At 41.5% G+C, this 16817-nt stretch overlaps 2 protein-coding genes and 1 pseudogene across 2 annotated transcripts; 2 read left to right on the forward strand and 1 right to left on the reverse strand.

The window, feature by feature from the left end:
- Positions 1-595: 595 nt before the first annotated feature.
- atp6v1c2 (ATPase H+ transporting V1 subunit C2) lies at positions 596-12014 on the forward strand. Its single transcript, XM_029278830.2, has 13 exons — positions 596-690; positions 956-1157; positions 1654-1721; positions 2263-2348; positions 4368-4462; positions 7859-7950; positions 8043-8138; positions 8251-8319; positions 9603-9695; positions 9787-9874; positions 10472-10569; positions 10669-10798; positions 11352-12014. Exons 2-13 carry the CDS (start codon positions 1002-1004, stop codon positions 11439-11441), a joined length of 1161 nt encoding a protein of 386 aa, XP_029134663.2. The 5' UTR covers positions 596-690; positions 956-1001; the 3' UTR covers positions 11442-12014.
- Positions 4997-7372, reverse strand: LOC109979655 (tripartite motif-containing protein 16-like; annotated as a pseudogene).
- Positions 12015-12155: 141 nt separating the features above from the next.
- On the forward strand, positions 12156-16329 carry kcnf1b (potassium voltage-gated channel, subfamily F, member 1b). The gene has a single exon (XM_020641607.3). It carries the CDS (start codon positions 13583-13585, stop codon positions 14900-14902), a length of 1320 nt encoding a protein of 439 aa, XP_020497263.1. The 5' UTR covers positions 12156-13582; the 3' UTR covers positions 14903-16329.
- The last annotated feature ends 488 nt before the right edge of the window (positions 16330-16817 follow it).

Raw genomic sequence — 16817 nt, forward strand, 5'->3', positions numbered from 1 at the left:
TGCCCAAAATGCAGGAAATACAGATAAAAACAACATAAACTTGGCTAATTAGCTTCAAACGAGCATCAAACCAGCATGTCCAACATGAAACCAGCATCAGACGAGCATAAACCAGCAAAGACCAGCATAAACCAGCAAAGACCAGCATGAAAATAATGCTGATCTATGCTGTGTTTTTTCAGCAGGGTCAGGCGTAGTTCTATTAGGCTAAGTTTTCTACACAACATATTACATACTGTTTTGAGGAGGCTACCAGCTTAGTTTTTAGGCAAAATTCCCCTTGTTTTAATTCATTTATGACTAAATGTAAATGAAAAAAGATGTTTCATTATTTTGTTACAGTATTATTATTATTACTGAAATGACAATAAATCCATCAGGGTAATTAATGTAGGCTACCTTTATATTTTCTTCAAACTTTATTATGCATATTTTCAAACCCGAAAAAGACACACTGCATTTGTAATATTATGTACAATATCCAACATGAATGTGTCATAGTTTCCTGGATAGTTACTGTGTCATATCCTTGTAACCCAACTGGTTTTACTTGCTCAAATCACCTGGAGTGATGTCAGAGCTGCCTGTGATCCCAGAGGACAAAGAGCCGTCAGTCTCAGGTGGAGCTGCTGCTCAGACTCTCCCTACACTCACAGAGACTGACACGGGAACCATGAGGATAACGTGAAGGTAAGAATCATGATGACTTTGTAATGTTGAAATCTTTTAATTAGGCCTATTTATTTTCTTGTATTATTTATTTTGTTGGCAGGCCCAAAGGAAAGTGTAAAAATGATTACAGGACACTCTGACTTTGTGAAAACTAAATAGAAGATTTAATCTAAGCCTTAATATATTATTTAAAAAACATAGCTTTACATGAAAGTCTGTATACTATAACCTTGGCCTATATGATGGAGTTAATCTAACTGTATTTGTATGATTTGATTAACAGTGTTTGTGGTGCCAAAGCTCATTCTTGTTGTGGGGATTTTGACTGGATGTCTCCATGTGAAGGACTGGGAGTCATGACAGACTTGTGGTTAATTTCTGTCCCTTTGGACAAGGCCAGTTTAATCAGTGTAGAAAAACTCAAGCGCACTATAGCCAAAAAGAACCTCGCCTCCTGCTGCAGGTTCTCCATTCCAGAGCTCAAGGTAAGATTTTGCATCACCTACAGTATACGAGGAGCTTGAGGGATCTAAAGTAGAGTATAAACAAAATAGATATTCACACAAGGACCAGACATGGAACAGTTTCATCATCAAATAGAAGAAGAAGAAGAAGAATTGCATGTGTATGTTAGATCTGGGTTTGTACAGTATAGAGAAGCCGAAGAGGCTGATGGTGTTTGGTGTCCTTCTCTGGTGAAGCTGCACAGGCTCAGGTTGCTCTCTGCAGTTTGAGGCAAAATTTCCATCTGACCCATTTCACTCAAGGTGATCTGCTCACCTGCTCACATTTTAACTGCAGTTTTCCATTCGTGAGGGGTTCAAACATTTAAACCCTTGTAATGGGGAATGGAAAGTGAGTTTTGCCCCTTTTAAAAAAAACCAAGACACACTGTAGTGTTGCTTGTGTGATTTGAGCTCTCTGGGATGTCGAATCGATGACACAGTAACACTAACTGTGCTGTCTGTGCTGTGACCTCAGGTGGGAATACTGGACAGTCTGCTCAGCGTGTCAGATGATCTTTCCAAGCTTGACACACTGACTGAGAGGTAAAAAAAAAAAAAAGGCTGAGAAAAATGAACCAGCCTGAAAATGTACTCACACTCTGTTAATCCACATAAAAGCTTTTTTTTCTTAGTGCCTAATTAATATTTACACAATTTTTTGTCCTTAAATAAGTCACATAACTTTGAGCTTGTGGTCAGTCTGTTTCATGACTAATTGATGGCCAGGGGTAGCTGACGGTTAGTTTTCCCGTCTGATTTTAAATTCATTGTTTACTTGAGCGGGAGTGGTGTAGGCTTGGGTATTAAAGTATTTCTGCAACATCAAAATCTGGCTAAACTTGACAGACTTTCCCTCATACATTGGTCCAATCTCTTTGTTTAGATTTGGATGAATTGTTTTCTGAATCTCTCTTCAGCTAGAGGCCTAATCCTGGATCGATAAAACCCTCATTCCACATTAACAGTTCATTGTAGGCCTCAGTGTCGAATTTGAATAAAAGACATTTCCAGGAAATGAACTTTGAGAAGTTGTGACTTAATGAATACCATTTAAACTATGATGTTTTTCCTGTTCCCTGGTCAGTGTGATTAAAAAAACCTATCAGTGTATGAGGGAGGTGATGGAGCAGTCTGATGACAAAGTGCTGGAAAACGCCTTAGCCAATGGAGGTGAGTCACAAACACACACACAAACACACACACCCATACATAATGAGGGTGTTAATTACAGCGTATAGAAACTCATTCAGTAAGTGCACAGAAGCCCTAGGCTGTATGAGCACTACTTAAAGCAAATTCTATATGCATGTGTACACACACACACACACACACACACACACACACGCACACGCACACGCACACGCACACACACACACAAATGCTGAATGGCTACAGGACTTTTTACATTTGTGTTATATTGACGTTTTTATGTAAACTTGTTACAGAAGGAGCAGTAGTTACACAACCCTCCAAAGGAGCCATATGTAAACAGTGCAAGTGCACACATGCATTTCAACATAGGTACACTCCAGTACTAGTAAAAATAGCTCTACAACCTGTTGAATGCATTTAGCTCTTCACTAGTTAACTTTTTGCGTGAAGATTTTGAGTAGTGTGCTGTTTTGTTGGTAACATATCTTACTTTCACTATTCCACTAGGAAGGCCAAAATGACCAAAACTAGTGCAGATAGTGGATATTTAACCAATACTTGAAAACATTTTTGAGCATCAAAAGTTTAGTAGTAGACCCCCTCTAGTGTCACATTGACTGTAACAAATAAACTATATCAGCACAAATACATGTTCATTGGCGTAACTAGTTTAAAATAGACTTCAACTAGTTACCTACGGGTAGCTGCAACCCGTCAAGCCAACACGTTAACTAGTATGCAAAATTATGAAATGAAGTCCTCGATAAAATAAAAAAAACTCTGTCCTGATTTAAAGGTTTCTTTTCTTTATTTTAAACCTGAGAGCCAATAGAAAGCCTCAATTAACACTTCCTCCCCATCTCCTCACTATCATTCTGTGCAAATAGTTTGACTAGTGAGCATCTTGGCCTTCACCACTCCAACTAGCAAATGCTGTAATCATTTCAATAATTTACTTCTTAGGTCTAAAACAGCTTCACCAGTGCAACTAGTGACACTAGCTGACATTTTTGGCTCGTAGTAGTTAACAAGCGAAAAATGTTTTGCTCTTACCAGTTAACTAGTACAAATTTTTAACTCACTTGTTAATTAGTTAGGACAAAAGGAACATAACTAGTGTTACAAGAGGACATTTAAGCTCTTTCTAGTCAACTAGTAAACATTATTTAGCCTCACTAGTTTAATAGTAGAGTTAAAGGTCCCCAACTAGTTTTATGATTGGCTCTTACTAGTTAACATGTCATATCTTTCTCTGCCTAGTAGTTAATAGTGAACTAGTGTGTCACAGGCTGTCCTTGTGCAGGTAACTGACACTCGATATCAAGGACATCAAATAAATGCTCACATGGCTTTCCATACATCCACTCCTCCATACATTTTCACAACACCTAACCCTTAACACTTTGTATTAGCCTCCTCATACAAATCCACAGCTGATCAACACAGACCAGGCTAACCAGCTTCCCTCATGACTTTCCCCATCAGACCACGGCGTGACGCAGAGAGCCGTCCTGTCGCCCCTGAAAGCGTACCTCAAGTCTCTGAGGGGTAGTTTATCTACTGGCAGTGTGCTCTTTGAGCTGGAGTGTTGTGTGGGTTTTTTTTACATGCATGTTTTTGCAATGGAGCTGCACCATGAATCTCAAGATTTATACAAAATTACCCGAGGCAATGTGCAATTTCTGAATGCAATAAAGTGCAATACTTTGATGAATATGAAGTTTGGGACAATCAATCATTATAATGAAGGATGAGAGTGCTGCAGATATGTCCTTGCCTTCAAATGATTTTTTCGGAATATATGTTTTTGTCATAGCATCATCTTTCTTGGTTGTTGAAAATTACCAATATGATTGCACTCAAAATAAATGTCACATTTCAGTATTTTGATTCTTGTGTAGCACTAGTTTTTGTCCTGATCTTTTTTCTAAATGACACTTCTATATCATAGAGTAGTGGTGTGTTTTTTTTCCATCTGTGCAGTTTTTTATGTCTTTTAGAACAGATCTGACTCTCTGTCTGTTTTTTGTTCCTCAGTGGATCTGATGAGCTATGTGACAAAGTTTCAGTGGGACAAAGCCAAGTATCCCACAACTCTGCCTCTGTCCAGCCTGGCAGACATCATCAACAAGGTACCAATATTTATACAGGGAGGATTTAGGAAAAGCCTTGCCTTGTGACAAATCATTAGTTGATTCTTAAATCATCATCTATAAAGCATTAAAACATAACTCATAAACACAGTTATAAATGTTGAATTATTGATAAATAGGTAAATCTATAATTTCTTTACTGATTCTATATTTACACTTTATAAATGATGAATTCACCATATTTAAATGAACTATTACATCCAGTACAAATCAGTTATGAAGGACATGGTATAAAGGAGTGGTTCATACATTTATTGAACATTTTTTAGTTAATAATTATCAAACTATTTAGATGTTTATGCATGTTACACAAATTATGGACAACATAAACTACAAACTACATTGTAAGATTTTCAATCAATTTAATATTTAAAATTAATTCTGCCAAAAAGAATGTACAAAGCTGTTGAAACATGATATCTACTTTTAAAGAAATGGCCTGGTGCTTTCTTTCTTAAGACCCATGAATTAGATTAAAAACAACAAAATGCAGTGCACATTTTAAACATTACTTTAAAGCAAAGAAAAGTTAATATTTTCATGCATAGAAAAGGTGAACAAGTCACCATGAGCATCAAAGCCTCCGTGGCTAAACAAACACGGGAAAGAGTTACTCATAGGAGCTCAAACATTACATACCTTACATGTACCTTTAAATGACTTCTGTCTATTTCAGTTTACATAACTCAGCAGTGGAACCAGGATAAGTCCAGAGTCCTGCGTGTAGAGGCTGAGTGAATGTGGTCTGGACTCTGTGGAGGAGAGTCATGGTTTTAGAGATGCTGTAGAAGGACAGGGTACCTGATCCAGGTACACTCCTACTCTGGAGGACTGAGGACCTGAGACAGGAGTGCTGACGTTGTTGTACCAAAATTTATACCTGTTGTCGTAACAATCTAACGCCCAAGATTTGTCATTGTATCCAAATCCACATGCAGACCTCCCCCCTCTGCTGATATTCTTGTATGCGACTGCTACATAAACTCCATCTCTCCACTCCACCTCCCAGTAACAGCGTCCAGTCAGACTCTCTCTACTCAGGACCTGACAACATACAGTGAATCTGTCTGGGTGACTAGAGTAAGACTGGTCTTGACCGATTTCTCTTACTTTTCTGTTCCCTTTAGATAAAAACATATGTGCATTTGCTGTGTTTGGATCCAGTGTGATGTCACAGGAATAGTGTAAGAACTCAGCTCTGGTCTTGGGCTCTGGTTGTGGCAGTAAAACATCCACTTCAGTAACTCTCTGTGAGATGTTTGTCCAATTCTCTCTCAGGACGTCCTGTAGTTTATCTCTGACTTCTGACACAGCCGCTGTCACGTCCTCAAAGTACCTCAGAGGACGGATATTGATTCTGGATGCGTCCGTAGATTCACCGGGTCCTGACAGAGAAGGGTAGTTGTGTAGAAACTGGTTGTGGTCCTCTGTGTTTGAGAGCTTCTCCAGTTCAGCGTCTCTCCTCTTCAGCTCAGTGATCTCCTGCTCCAGCTTCTCCTGAAGCTCCCTGACTCGACTCACTTCAGTTTGCTGCTGGGATCTGACCTGCTGCTTCACATCAGAGCGTCTTTTCTCCATGAGTCCGATCAGCTCGGTGAAGATCTCCTCACTGTCCTCCACTGCTTTATCAGCGGAGCCATTGATAGCCTCTGACTCCTGTTGAAGCAGCTTCACATCTTTCTCTCTGTCCTGGATTCTCTGCTGGATGTTTTGTCCACTCACCTCCAGCTCTCTCTGCTTCTCTGTCCTCTCTACTGCAGCTGAGACTGTGTCATGACCTTTGTGTTCATCCACAGAGCAGAGATAACAGATAGACTGCTGATCAGTACGACAGAACATCTTCATCACCTCATCATGACGAGAGCAGACTTTCTCCTGGAGCTTCTTGGAGGGCTCCACCAGCTTGTGTTTCCTCAGTGGAGCTGCTTCAAAATGAGGCTGGAGGTGTTTCTCACAGTAAGAAGCCAGGCACACCAGACAGGACTTTTGAGCTTTCAGTCTTCTCCCGGTGCAGACATCACAGGCCACATCTTCAGGTCCAGCATAGCAGTGATCAGCAGGAGCAGCTTGGAGTCCAGTCTTCTTCAGCTCCTCCACTAAAACTGCTAACATGGTGTTTTTCATGAGGACAGGCCTCGGTGTGAGGGTCTGCCTACATTGAGGGCAGCTGTAGATTTTCTTCTCCTCCTCTTTATCCCAGTGGCTTTTAATACAGTTCATGCAGTAGCTGTGTCCACAGGGAACAGTCACCGGATCCTTCAGTAGATCCAGACAGATCGAACAAGAGAAGATTTCCCGGTCCAGCTGAACTCCTTTTTAGGATGAAGCCTCAGTTTAAACCTGCTCCACATTTGAATACATTTGAAGCTTTAAGTTGTTGACTACGTCTTTACGCTTCAGGTCTAACGGTAAACTATAAAATGATAATCTTTTATGTCCCAGGTATAGCAATTTTAAAAATGGACCAACTGTACATGTAGTCATGACAATGCTGCTGAAACATTAGTTTTGTCTCCCCCTCTTGTTTGACATCGCCTGCTCTAATGGTGTTGTGTAGTAACAAGTAAATCCCCAACCCCCTCCTCCTTAGAGTCGATGTGCAGACACTGAAGCTTCAGTGTTGAGCCAGCTCTGCATCTGTCTTGAAACCTTTCTGTGTTCTAAACTCTCTCCATCCAATATTTATCCTAGTTTGACCTCGTGTCTGCTCGTGGAGCTTAATAGAAAAATGTTAAGGCTTTTTAGGTCGAGTAGAATCAGTTCTATCTGACAAGTTTGTTTGCCCGCTTCCATCACTGGAACACCTGTTGGTTTCCTTTCCCTTAATCTAAATGTATTTTGTCTGATTTGCTTCTGTAGCTCACAAAGCGTAACATTATTAAATTCAGACTGTTTTATAACCAGCTAAAAACTCGTCTTTAAATGTTCATTTATCACCGATGTGTCATAACTCAATATAGGTGTCGGCATGCAAGGGGTATAGATTCTGAGTTCATAAATGTTTTGAGGTCATTCAAAATGTTGAGTTTCCCAAAGAGGATTTTGAAGTCTATCTCTTTATTCAAGCAGTGCACAGGATTTCACACAACACAAAGTTAAGGGAGAGGAGCTCCCTGAATAGAGATAAGTCTCAGCATTTAAGCACAATACAGATAACACTTAACAGACATTACGTCATGCTGCTTAGCAACGGAGAAGTTATCTCTTCTCTGGTATGTGAGAGGTCCCCATGTACCATCTCTCCACCATCCCCAAGGACACCTGCTTACTCCCACTAATTTTAAGACCTTTAACAACACAAGACACTTTTATCATTACATGACCACAACACCCAGAATTTGTGTCATCATGCTGTTAACCCTTCATGTGTTTCAGGAAGTTTCACTGATGGAGGCGGAATTAAGATCCCGAGTTCTTGCGTACAACAGTGTGAAAACCAGCTTGCAAAGCTTCGACCACAAAACGCAGTACGTGATCTCAGATACACGCTAAGTTGACATTATTATGTTATATGAACAACATATGAATGAATATTGAACTGGGGTGTCTTTCTCTACAGTGGGAGTTTACAAACCTGCAGCCTGAATGACATAGTGAGACGTGAAGACCTGGTGGTGTCAGAGTACCTCACAACTCTTCTAGTACTGGTCAGCAGGTCGGTGACACAAACACACCAACACCTGACCTGACTTCATTATGCTGTATAAGTGTTTGTGATGATTCTCACCTCTACACATTTTTCTCTTCATGTTTTTCTTTTGTCTCAGAGGGAGCTACCTGCAGTGGGAGAGGACTTACGAGTCTTTGTCACAGTTTGTGGTTCCTCGCTCCAGCAGGTAAGCTGGCTTTACGCACTCTGCGCTGTAAGACAAGACCCACCACCTGATCCAGGTACAAAGTGCACCTGCAAAGCTCAGAGTGCCTGTTCTCAGCATCCAAAAGGTCAGGCTCGGTAACAGCAGGTGTTTCATTACCAGCAGAAAGTAAGAGTCCATGCAGCTCGGAACGGCAGCACAGAAAACATGTAATCAACTAATGATTGTAGTATTTTAACACTTCATGACATCATGCTCAAACTTTAAATACTAAGAAGAAAATCCATTGAGAGAGTGCTTTGTTGACTGAACGCTAAAGCAGAATTTAAAGGTGAGGTCAAGCTCAAATGTGTAGAGCTTGAATTGAAAAGAGGGTTTTATTATTATTGTCAGATGTATAACATACTTTAGAGCACCTGTGAGGAGTTTTTAGCAGGTTGTGAAACACACTGACATCTATATTGAAGAAGAAGAGGAAGAAGAAGTAGATACTTTATTGACCCTGCGAGGGGAAATTCAATTTTTCAATTTTACACACAGTTATTGAGAGAGACAGAAAAGTCAGCACGCTAAATGTCCTTCAAAGTTTTATTTAGGTAGAGCAGCCCGCGTACAGATCAACAACGGATGAGTTTCAGCACAAGGCCTTCAACGTTGATGAAGGCTCAATATTGCCTTGTTTTCTGTTCTTTTATTTTTTGTGGGGGTGTATTCCTTTATTTTGATAGGACAGTGGGTAGAGTAGGACATTTTCGAGTGGCATGCTGGAATGGAGCCAGACCTCAGACTTGAACCCATAAGTCCGCCCACTTGGAGGACTACAACCTCCGTTCATGATGCGCTACCTAAACGCCAGGCCGACAGCGTCCCAGAATTTCTTGCAAGCAAACTTCTGCACACTTTCTGAATTGCACAAGCAACTTTGTGCAACTGAGACAGATCTCTTCCTGTTTAACTTGTGGCAGCTTTTGGTGAACTTTTCAATACCATCAGTAATTAAAACAAAAGGAGATTGTTTCAGTTTAAAAACACCTTAACTCATAGCCCACCTTTTTATGTAGCGCTTGCTAGAGTCGTAGACCTTTCACAGCAGATATTTAAACTTGTCAAAGTAGGTAAATCACAGATGTTTTATTAATTGTTTAGCGAGCCAACATGGCCAAAAATAACAGCAGCAACAAAGCATTACTTCAGCGAGACTAAACTGGCTTGACTTGTATGTTGTCTGTCAGCTTGACCTGTTGCTGCATGTTGTCATGCTTCACTCTAACCTCAGTCATTTTTTTTTTTTGTACGACCATCAGGAAGCTGTTGGAGGACGGAGAGGGAGGACTATTCGCTGTTACACTCTTCAAAAGAGCCGTGTGTGAATTCAAAGCCAACGCCCAGGACAGCAAGTAAGCAGGCTTGATTGGCAGACAGTTCCCCATCAAGTCAAGGCTGTGTTATCTGTGTGAATTACCAAAGTGTAGCCTCTAATCCACATAGGTTCAGCGTGCGTGAGTACAGCTTTGATGTGGAGGAGAAGAGGCAGCAGGAGAAGAAGCAGCTCAGTGTTCACAAGAAGGAACAGTATGTGAGTCAAACCTCATAAGAGCTCTCTAAACAAGTTTGATTGTGTATCTCAAGTGTGTATGCCACGTACTTGTGAACTCGACAGTCCAGAACCGCTGAAGGATACTTCTCATAACATTAATAATCAGTCATCTCCTGGGCTTTAAATTAACACCTGCCAACCAGCCAATTGGGGGTAAAAATTAACTTTGGCCGGTAGCATTGTAGAGTTAACTAGCCATTTTGGCTGATGATGAAATAAGCAAATATCACTGCGTCTGTTTGAATCGGCAGGCTGCAGAAATGATGCGACCGGTCAGTGTTGCCAGATTGGACAAATTTGGCTGGTAGAAAATCTGGTTGGCTGGTAACTTTAAAAATCTACTAGCCATGTTGGCTGGTGATCAAAAAAAAAAAATGTCAAGCCCTGGTCATCTCCACTGATGTTGTACAGTCTGATGGCACTAGGGACAAATATGTCCATGTAGTGATAACCTCCAAAATTATAATTAATACCTGAAGTAATGTTTTAAAAATCTCAATCTGTTTGTCGTGATTCTACTTTGGATTTGAGTGTTTGTGATGAAGCGTCATATTGATGTGCACATCTCCTCCACAGGGGATCTTTGTGCGTTGGCTGAAGGTGAACTTCAGTGAGGTCTTTGTTGCCTGGATTCACTTGAAAGCATTGAGGGTGTTTGTGGAGTCGGTCCTCAGGTCAGTGCTACAAACATCAGTGATTTTCTCGACTTGTGTGATCCATTTCCCTGAGCTGTCCGTGTGAAAGCAGTGCTCACGATGATGTCACTTTCTCAGGTACGGGCTGCCGGTGAACTATCAGGCTCTCCTGCTGCAGAGCGACAAGAAGCGTTCAAAGAAACTCAGGGAGGAACTCTCCTCACTGTTCATGCATCTGGACCCCACTGCCACAGCCGGCAAGACAGAGGTAAGAGGCTGAATCCATTTATGAAGCTTCGATTAAGACTTTTATTTGTTTCTTTTTAAATCTTTGGGTGTTTTTTGGTCCCTCTCAGCTCTCCAAAAACACTTTCAGTAATAATTAGTTAGCATTAATGCACACATGTGAGTACCTCATGAAAAATAAACAAACCGCTCTGAGATTAACAATTCACAGACGTCTGGACAAAACAATGTGTAGTGACTATTATAAAACTTACTGCACATAGGTCTTGAATCCATTTATTTCCAGTCCATCGTCAGGAGTACAATAGATGCACGCGGCAATGTATCATTTCGTCCAATACATAGACAGTCCCACTCATGTCCACAGTCCCACACGCTGACACAGTGAAACACTGTTTTGCTTCCAAGCACACCTGACTGCGATTACCTGGAGCCTTTCCTTTATGCTCACCACAAGCAAATTCATCCCTGGACTCAACCCTCCAACAGCCTTGGGCAAATTTACTGCAAGAGATTGATATCACCGTTGCTCACGCCGCTGTGTGTGTTTATTTCTGTCTCCTTCTTTCCAACAGGTGAGCCTTGACATCCCAGGGATCTGTCAGCAGGAGTACTCCTCCGTCATCTGCTTCCACGTCAACACCAACCTGCTGGAGCTCAGCTAGCGGTCAGCAAAAAAGAAGGACCCACAAAAAAGACACAACAATGAGTATCCTGTCCCTCACGCTGTGGACACTTCCTACTAAGCAGTCAGAGCCAGGAACAAAAAGGGCACTGGCCTCTTAATAAAGCTCAGCTAATGAAGGATAAATCCCTGAACACTTTGGTTTTCAACATTTCTCGTGAGCTGGAAAATAACTGCGGGGCTTCCCTTTGACAGCTCTGTAAATAATCTGTGAACGGTGGATGAACGTTGGTCCTCTTCACCAAAATATAAGCAGCAAATGGACTGCACTGTTGCAATGTGCTGCACATGCTGTGGAACGATTCCCTCCAGAAACCTGAAGACTGTCCAAGAGTACAGAAGCAAATCTGAAGACAGTTTAGGAAAATATATCATGACTCTGTTTATACCATTTAACTTATTTAAAATCACAATGTTTTTAATGTAAAGCTATTATTTGTGAAAGGAGAACTAGAATACTATGCTTAGTTAGAATGACTTTGTAGCTGTGTTTCCACCTAAGTAACTTGACACTTAAGACTTTCTTGAAATTAGAACACTTTTTTGTTTGGGATTCATTGTCGGTATTTTTTTCAGCATTCAATGTATTTACAATAGTACAAGGAAAGTAGTTTCCTTTCCCGTTGGTGGTGGTATATTTATTTCCTTTACAGGCAGCTCACACCAGTAACTATTAAAACATCATCCAGCACTGAATGTCAAGGATTATAACTTTCTATAGAAGCCATGGGCTGTATAAGCAATGGTAGAAAAAGTACAAGAGTCCGCACACCAGAAGCCCGAAATGTTACATGTGATATTCTGTTCAATTCAATTTAATTGGAGCAGCTTCTGGTGTGCAGACTCTGTACTCTTTCTGTGTTTGGATGTTTTTTTGTCAAGCACCCAGTACTTGAACTTTCCCGGATGTGCGTGCCTTTTTGACATTTCTGTTTAAGAAATGGACGTAGCCTCCTGGTTTCAAAAGTGAAGCCAGGGCAGCAGAGTGAGGAATGACATGCTGGAAAGGAGCCACAGGTCAGACTTGAAACGGGGCTGACTCTTGGAGGACCACAGCTGTTGTACATTGGGCGTGGTCTATCCGCTATACCCTATCAGACACCCTGAAGACATTAGCTTTAACATAAACTTCCCCTATTTCATGGTTTTTTTTTTCTGCTCGACTGAACATTTTCCCCTTGACTTGTGGAGCTTCTTCTTCAATACGGCATGATGTTCATCTTTCAAATCACGTTCCCATTTTAAGTAAACCAGTGTATGACTGGATTTAAGTCGCTATTCCATTATGAAAGTGTATAAGTATCCACTCTCTTGTCCAAATGTGGTGACATCAAGCTCCCAAAATAACCAGTCTGCAAATGTGAAAATAACTTTAATTTGTATGCATATACTTCCTTTAATAGACTCCAGATGGAGCTGTGCGAGTTCTGACACATGTCCGTTAATAACCTCTGTTCAAACAGCTTTGGTTGAAGATGAAGGACTCTAAAATTGAAAAATAAAATAAAATCAGTACAGGTTTTGATGTGTAACCTCCAGCCCACTCCTCAGCTCTGCTCAAAGCTACTTTACACAAACTGGATGTTCTGCTCAAGATCTTTCTTGTGGCGAGTTAAATAATATAAGAAAAGAGTCAAGACCTGCTCCTTTTCTTTTCTGAGATAACATTTGTTATGATTTGGGGTAAATAAAAATGTATTGTGTTACTAGTAAAAGTCCTATTCTTTCCTGTGAAATGTGGTTGACTAAGATGTCTTTACAACAAAACCGGTTGCATATTGAATTTCCTAGATGTGAAGAGAGACCTGCTACTCTCTCTCTCTCTCTCTCTCTCTCTGCGTGTGTGTGTGTGTGTGTGTGTGTGTGTGTGTGTGTGTGTGTGTGTGTGTGTGTGTGTGTGTGTGTGTGTGAGAGACAGACAGAGAGAGAGAGAGAGAGCGAGAGAGAGAGATGGAAGGTGTGAGGAAAAGCTGGTCTCCCAAGCTGTGACATTCAGTGCATGGAAACAGTCTTAAGAGGAAACATTTACGCGCTGGAGTCATGGACATCCACTCTGGTTTATAAGATTTACTCTAAAATAAAATAAAAAACTTTCTTTGTAAGCCGAACATTTTTTGAAAAATGTGGACAGTTCCGAAACCAAACTATAGGACTGATTTGTGCTCCGAGGGGAAGATCACTGTGAACATCGGCGGGGTCCGAGTTGTGCTCTTCGGGGATGTTTTGAAGCGCTACCCGGAGAGCAGACTGTCCGAGTTGTTGAACTGTTCAAATCAGAATCCTGAAGCTATCTCGTCGCTATGTGATGACTTCGATCCGGGGAGAAAGGAGTTTTACTTTGACAGAGACCCTGACGCTTTTAAGTGCATCATCGACGTTTACTACTTTGATGAAATCCACATTAAACGCGGGATTTGCCCCATTTGTTTCATCAAGGAGATGGAGTTCTGGAAAATAGATTCTAGTGTTTTAGATGAGTGCTGTAAAAGTTACTTAAGTGAGAAGGAGGAGGAGCTGAATGAGATCGCGAGCAAAGTGAAAGTTATTCTGGAGGATCTGGAGGTGGATCAGTGCATTACGCGCGCCCAGAGGTGCCAGAGGTTCCTGTGGAGGCTGATGGAGAAGCCGGGTTCTTCACTGCCGGCGCGCATCATCGCCATAGCCTCCTTCCTCTCCGTCCTGGTCTCGGCGGTTGTGATGTGCATGGGGACCATCCCGGAGCTGCAGGTGACGGACACGGAGGGGAAACAGGTGGAGCACCCTATCCTGCAGGCGATCGAGACCGCATGCATGTCCTGGTTCACAGCGGAGTACCTGCTGCGTCTCGCCTCCTCTCCCAACAAGCTGTACTTCGCGCTCTCCATCATGAACATCATAGACTTTATGGCTATTATTCCTTTCTACGTGGTCCTATCTCTCACTTATCTGGGCACCACATCCATGATGGAGCTGGGTAACGTCCAGCAGGCTGTGCAGGCGCTCCGCATCATGCGCATCGCGCGTGTTTTCAAGCTGGCGCGCCACTCCTCCGGGCTGCAGACTCTCACCTACGCGCTGAAGAGGAGCCTTAAGGAGCTGGGGCTTCTCCTCATGTACATGGGCGTGGGGATCTTTGTGTTCTCAGCGCTGGCTTACACCATGGAGCAAAACCACCCAGAGACCCTCTTCCGGAGCATCCCGCAGTCCTTTTGGTGGGCCATCATCACCATGACCACGGTTGGCTACGGCGACATCTACCCTAAAACCACGCTCGGAAAGTGCAACGCAGCCGTGAGCTTTCTGTGCGGGGTGATAGCCATCGCCTTGCCTATCCACCCCATCATTAATAACTTTGTGGTCTTCTACAATAAGCAGAAAGTGTTGGAAACTGCGGCGAAGCACGAGGTGGAGCTGATGGAGCTGAAGTCGGATGAGGACGCGCGCAGGAAAAGCAGGGATTAAGACGTGGAGGCACCAGAGCTGTTAGACCTTTCAAAAACTGCACTCAGACTGGACCATAAGGACAGTTTCATTTTTGAATGTTGATAACACTTACAGTATCAAAATCTACAAAAAGAAACCTAAAACTAGACCCTGGCGTTACAACAATGAGACGTTTTATGCACAGCTCCATGCAGGGATAACCTGTACCGCTAAACCAGCTCTTCGTTGTTTCTCTCACTGCTTAGTCTGTGCAACATGCTGCTTATTCCATCCTGCAGTTATTTAACTGTTGTAAAGTGTGACTGCTGTTGTCGTGAAATAATAAAAAGCTGCGCATGAAAAAAATCTGGTGTAGAGGATTATTAAAGCAACACCAGGGACCTGCTAAACAAAAAGGGAAATGTCTGACTTATTTGCCATCAGCCATACAAAAACAACTTTTTATAGGAGGAGAGATCAAATCACGTTTGCTTGAATGTAATTAGTTTCATTGTATATTGATCACATAGACAGATAAGACAGTGTGACATAGCTTCTCATATGAATAAAATCAGATATGAGTCATTGATTTATTTTTTTAACTAAAGTCAGTTGTAGTGCAACAATTTGCATTTAGACAGCTTCATGAAGCATCTGCATGGTGTGGCTGGCTGACATCACTGACAAGCCGCTCATGATGCCATTCTCTTCTTCAAAAATATGAACACGTGTTGTGAAACAATATTTTTGCACAAATGTTATATATGCATGTCTGTTTTTTCACATCCACTTTCAAGTAGTTGAGTGTTAAAACCAAACAATCTTATCTTATTTTGCCTTCACCTAAGGTCATTGTTTCATTCTCATGAATATCAGAATCATCAGAGGGAAATTGATTGTAGGATAAAAAAAATCGACCTGATAACATTATCTTTTTAACCAAAAGATCAAACATCCACCCCACTGTGAGATCATAACGTGATGTAACGTGAAAGAAAGACAAAACAACAGGTTAGCCATCTTATTCTGTTAAACAGTATCTTATGTTATTAGGAAAGGGGCAGGTATTACAAGTTTTCTTCTTCCTGCTCCTGTTTGCTCATGAACAGTGTTTCAGCATTATGAGAAAATATTTTTTTTTGTTTTGTATTATTGTGTTGAAACCATACACTGATTGAGCAAATAAATCAAATATGAAATGAAATAACATCTTCAAGAGCCATTATTCCTTTGCAATTCCTTTGAACGAGATTATTGTTTAGGAGAGTTTTGCAAGAAACGTTCAAATTTGGCCCAAGCATCCACTTGAACTAAAGGATGAAGAAATATGATTTGTGAAGTCAAAGGTCAAAGTCATTGTTAACTCACATCCATCCTATTTTATTGAATGTGAAATCTTAGTAACACCTGGGGAATTTTCTTACAAATACTGTAGACATGTGTTTTATTTGTCTGCAATAAATCAATGCAATGCCCCGTGAATCCTCTGTGCTCTGCTGATGGGTTAGGGATCTAACGATCGCAGTCTCTGCAGAGAAGCAGGGGGAGGATATTCTGCCTTATAGTCCAGCCTCTTCTGTTCCACCTTTGAATAAAAAACTTGTACAACAGATTAGAATAGATTTTGCATCTGAACAACTACTTTTTTACACTACATGTTAAAATCCCCCATTCACACACTGATGGCGGACTGAGAGGACTTTGGCCCTCTAGTGTTTCTGACAGTTTGGTCAGTCTGTTGGAGGTCATTTGAAGGGCTTTTGCAGTGCTCCCCCTGTTCCTACTGGAGCAGATAGCGGCCCTGTGCTGGGAGACACAGCAAACCTTCTTGCAACCCCACATATGGATGTTTCATGGAGAAGCTATAGACTACCAGCCTGATGGGGCTGCAGGTAACATCTCATCCTACCTGTAGTGACAAGAACAATAGCAGAACAAAAAACTAGAGAAGAAT

The sequence above is a fragment of the Labrus bergylta genome, chromosome 18, assembly GCF_963930695.1.
Source record: "Labrus bergylta chromosome 18, fLabBer1.1, whole genome shotgun sequence".
In the NCBI taxonomy this organism is placed as follows: Eukaryota; Metazoa; Chordata; class Actinopteri; order Labriformes; family Labridae; genus Labrus; species Labrus bergylta.

Coding starts and splice junctions, on each gene's coding strand:
- kcnf1b (XM_020641607.3), top strand. CDS start 13,583: ATGTGGACAGTTCCGAAACCAAACTATAGGACTGATTTGTGCTCCGAG.
- atp6v1c2 (XM_029278830.2), top strand. CDS start 1,002: ATGTCTCCATGTGAAGGACTGGGAGTCATGACAGACTTGTGGTTAATT. Junction 1,158..1,653: donor TCTCCATTCCAGAGCTCAAG/GTAAGATTTTGC, acceptor CTGTGACCTCAG/GTGGGAATACTGGACAGTCT. Junction 4,463..7,858: donor TGGCAGACATCATCAACAAG/GTACCAATATTT, acceptor CATGTGTTTCAG/GAAGTTTCACTGATGGAGGC.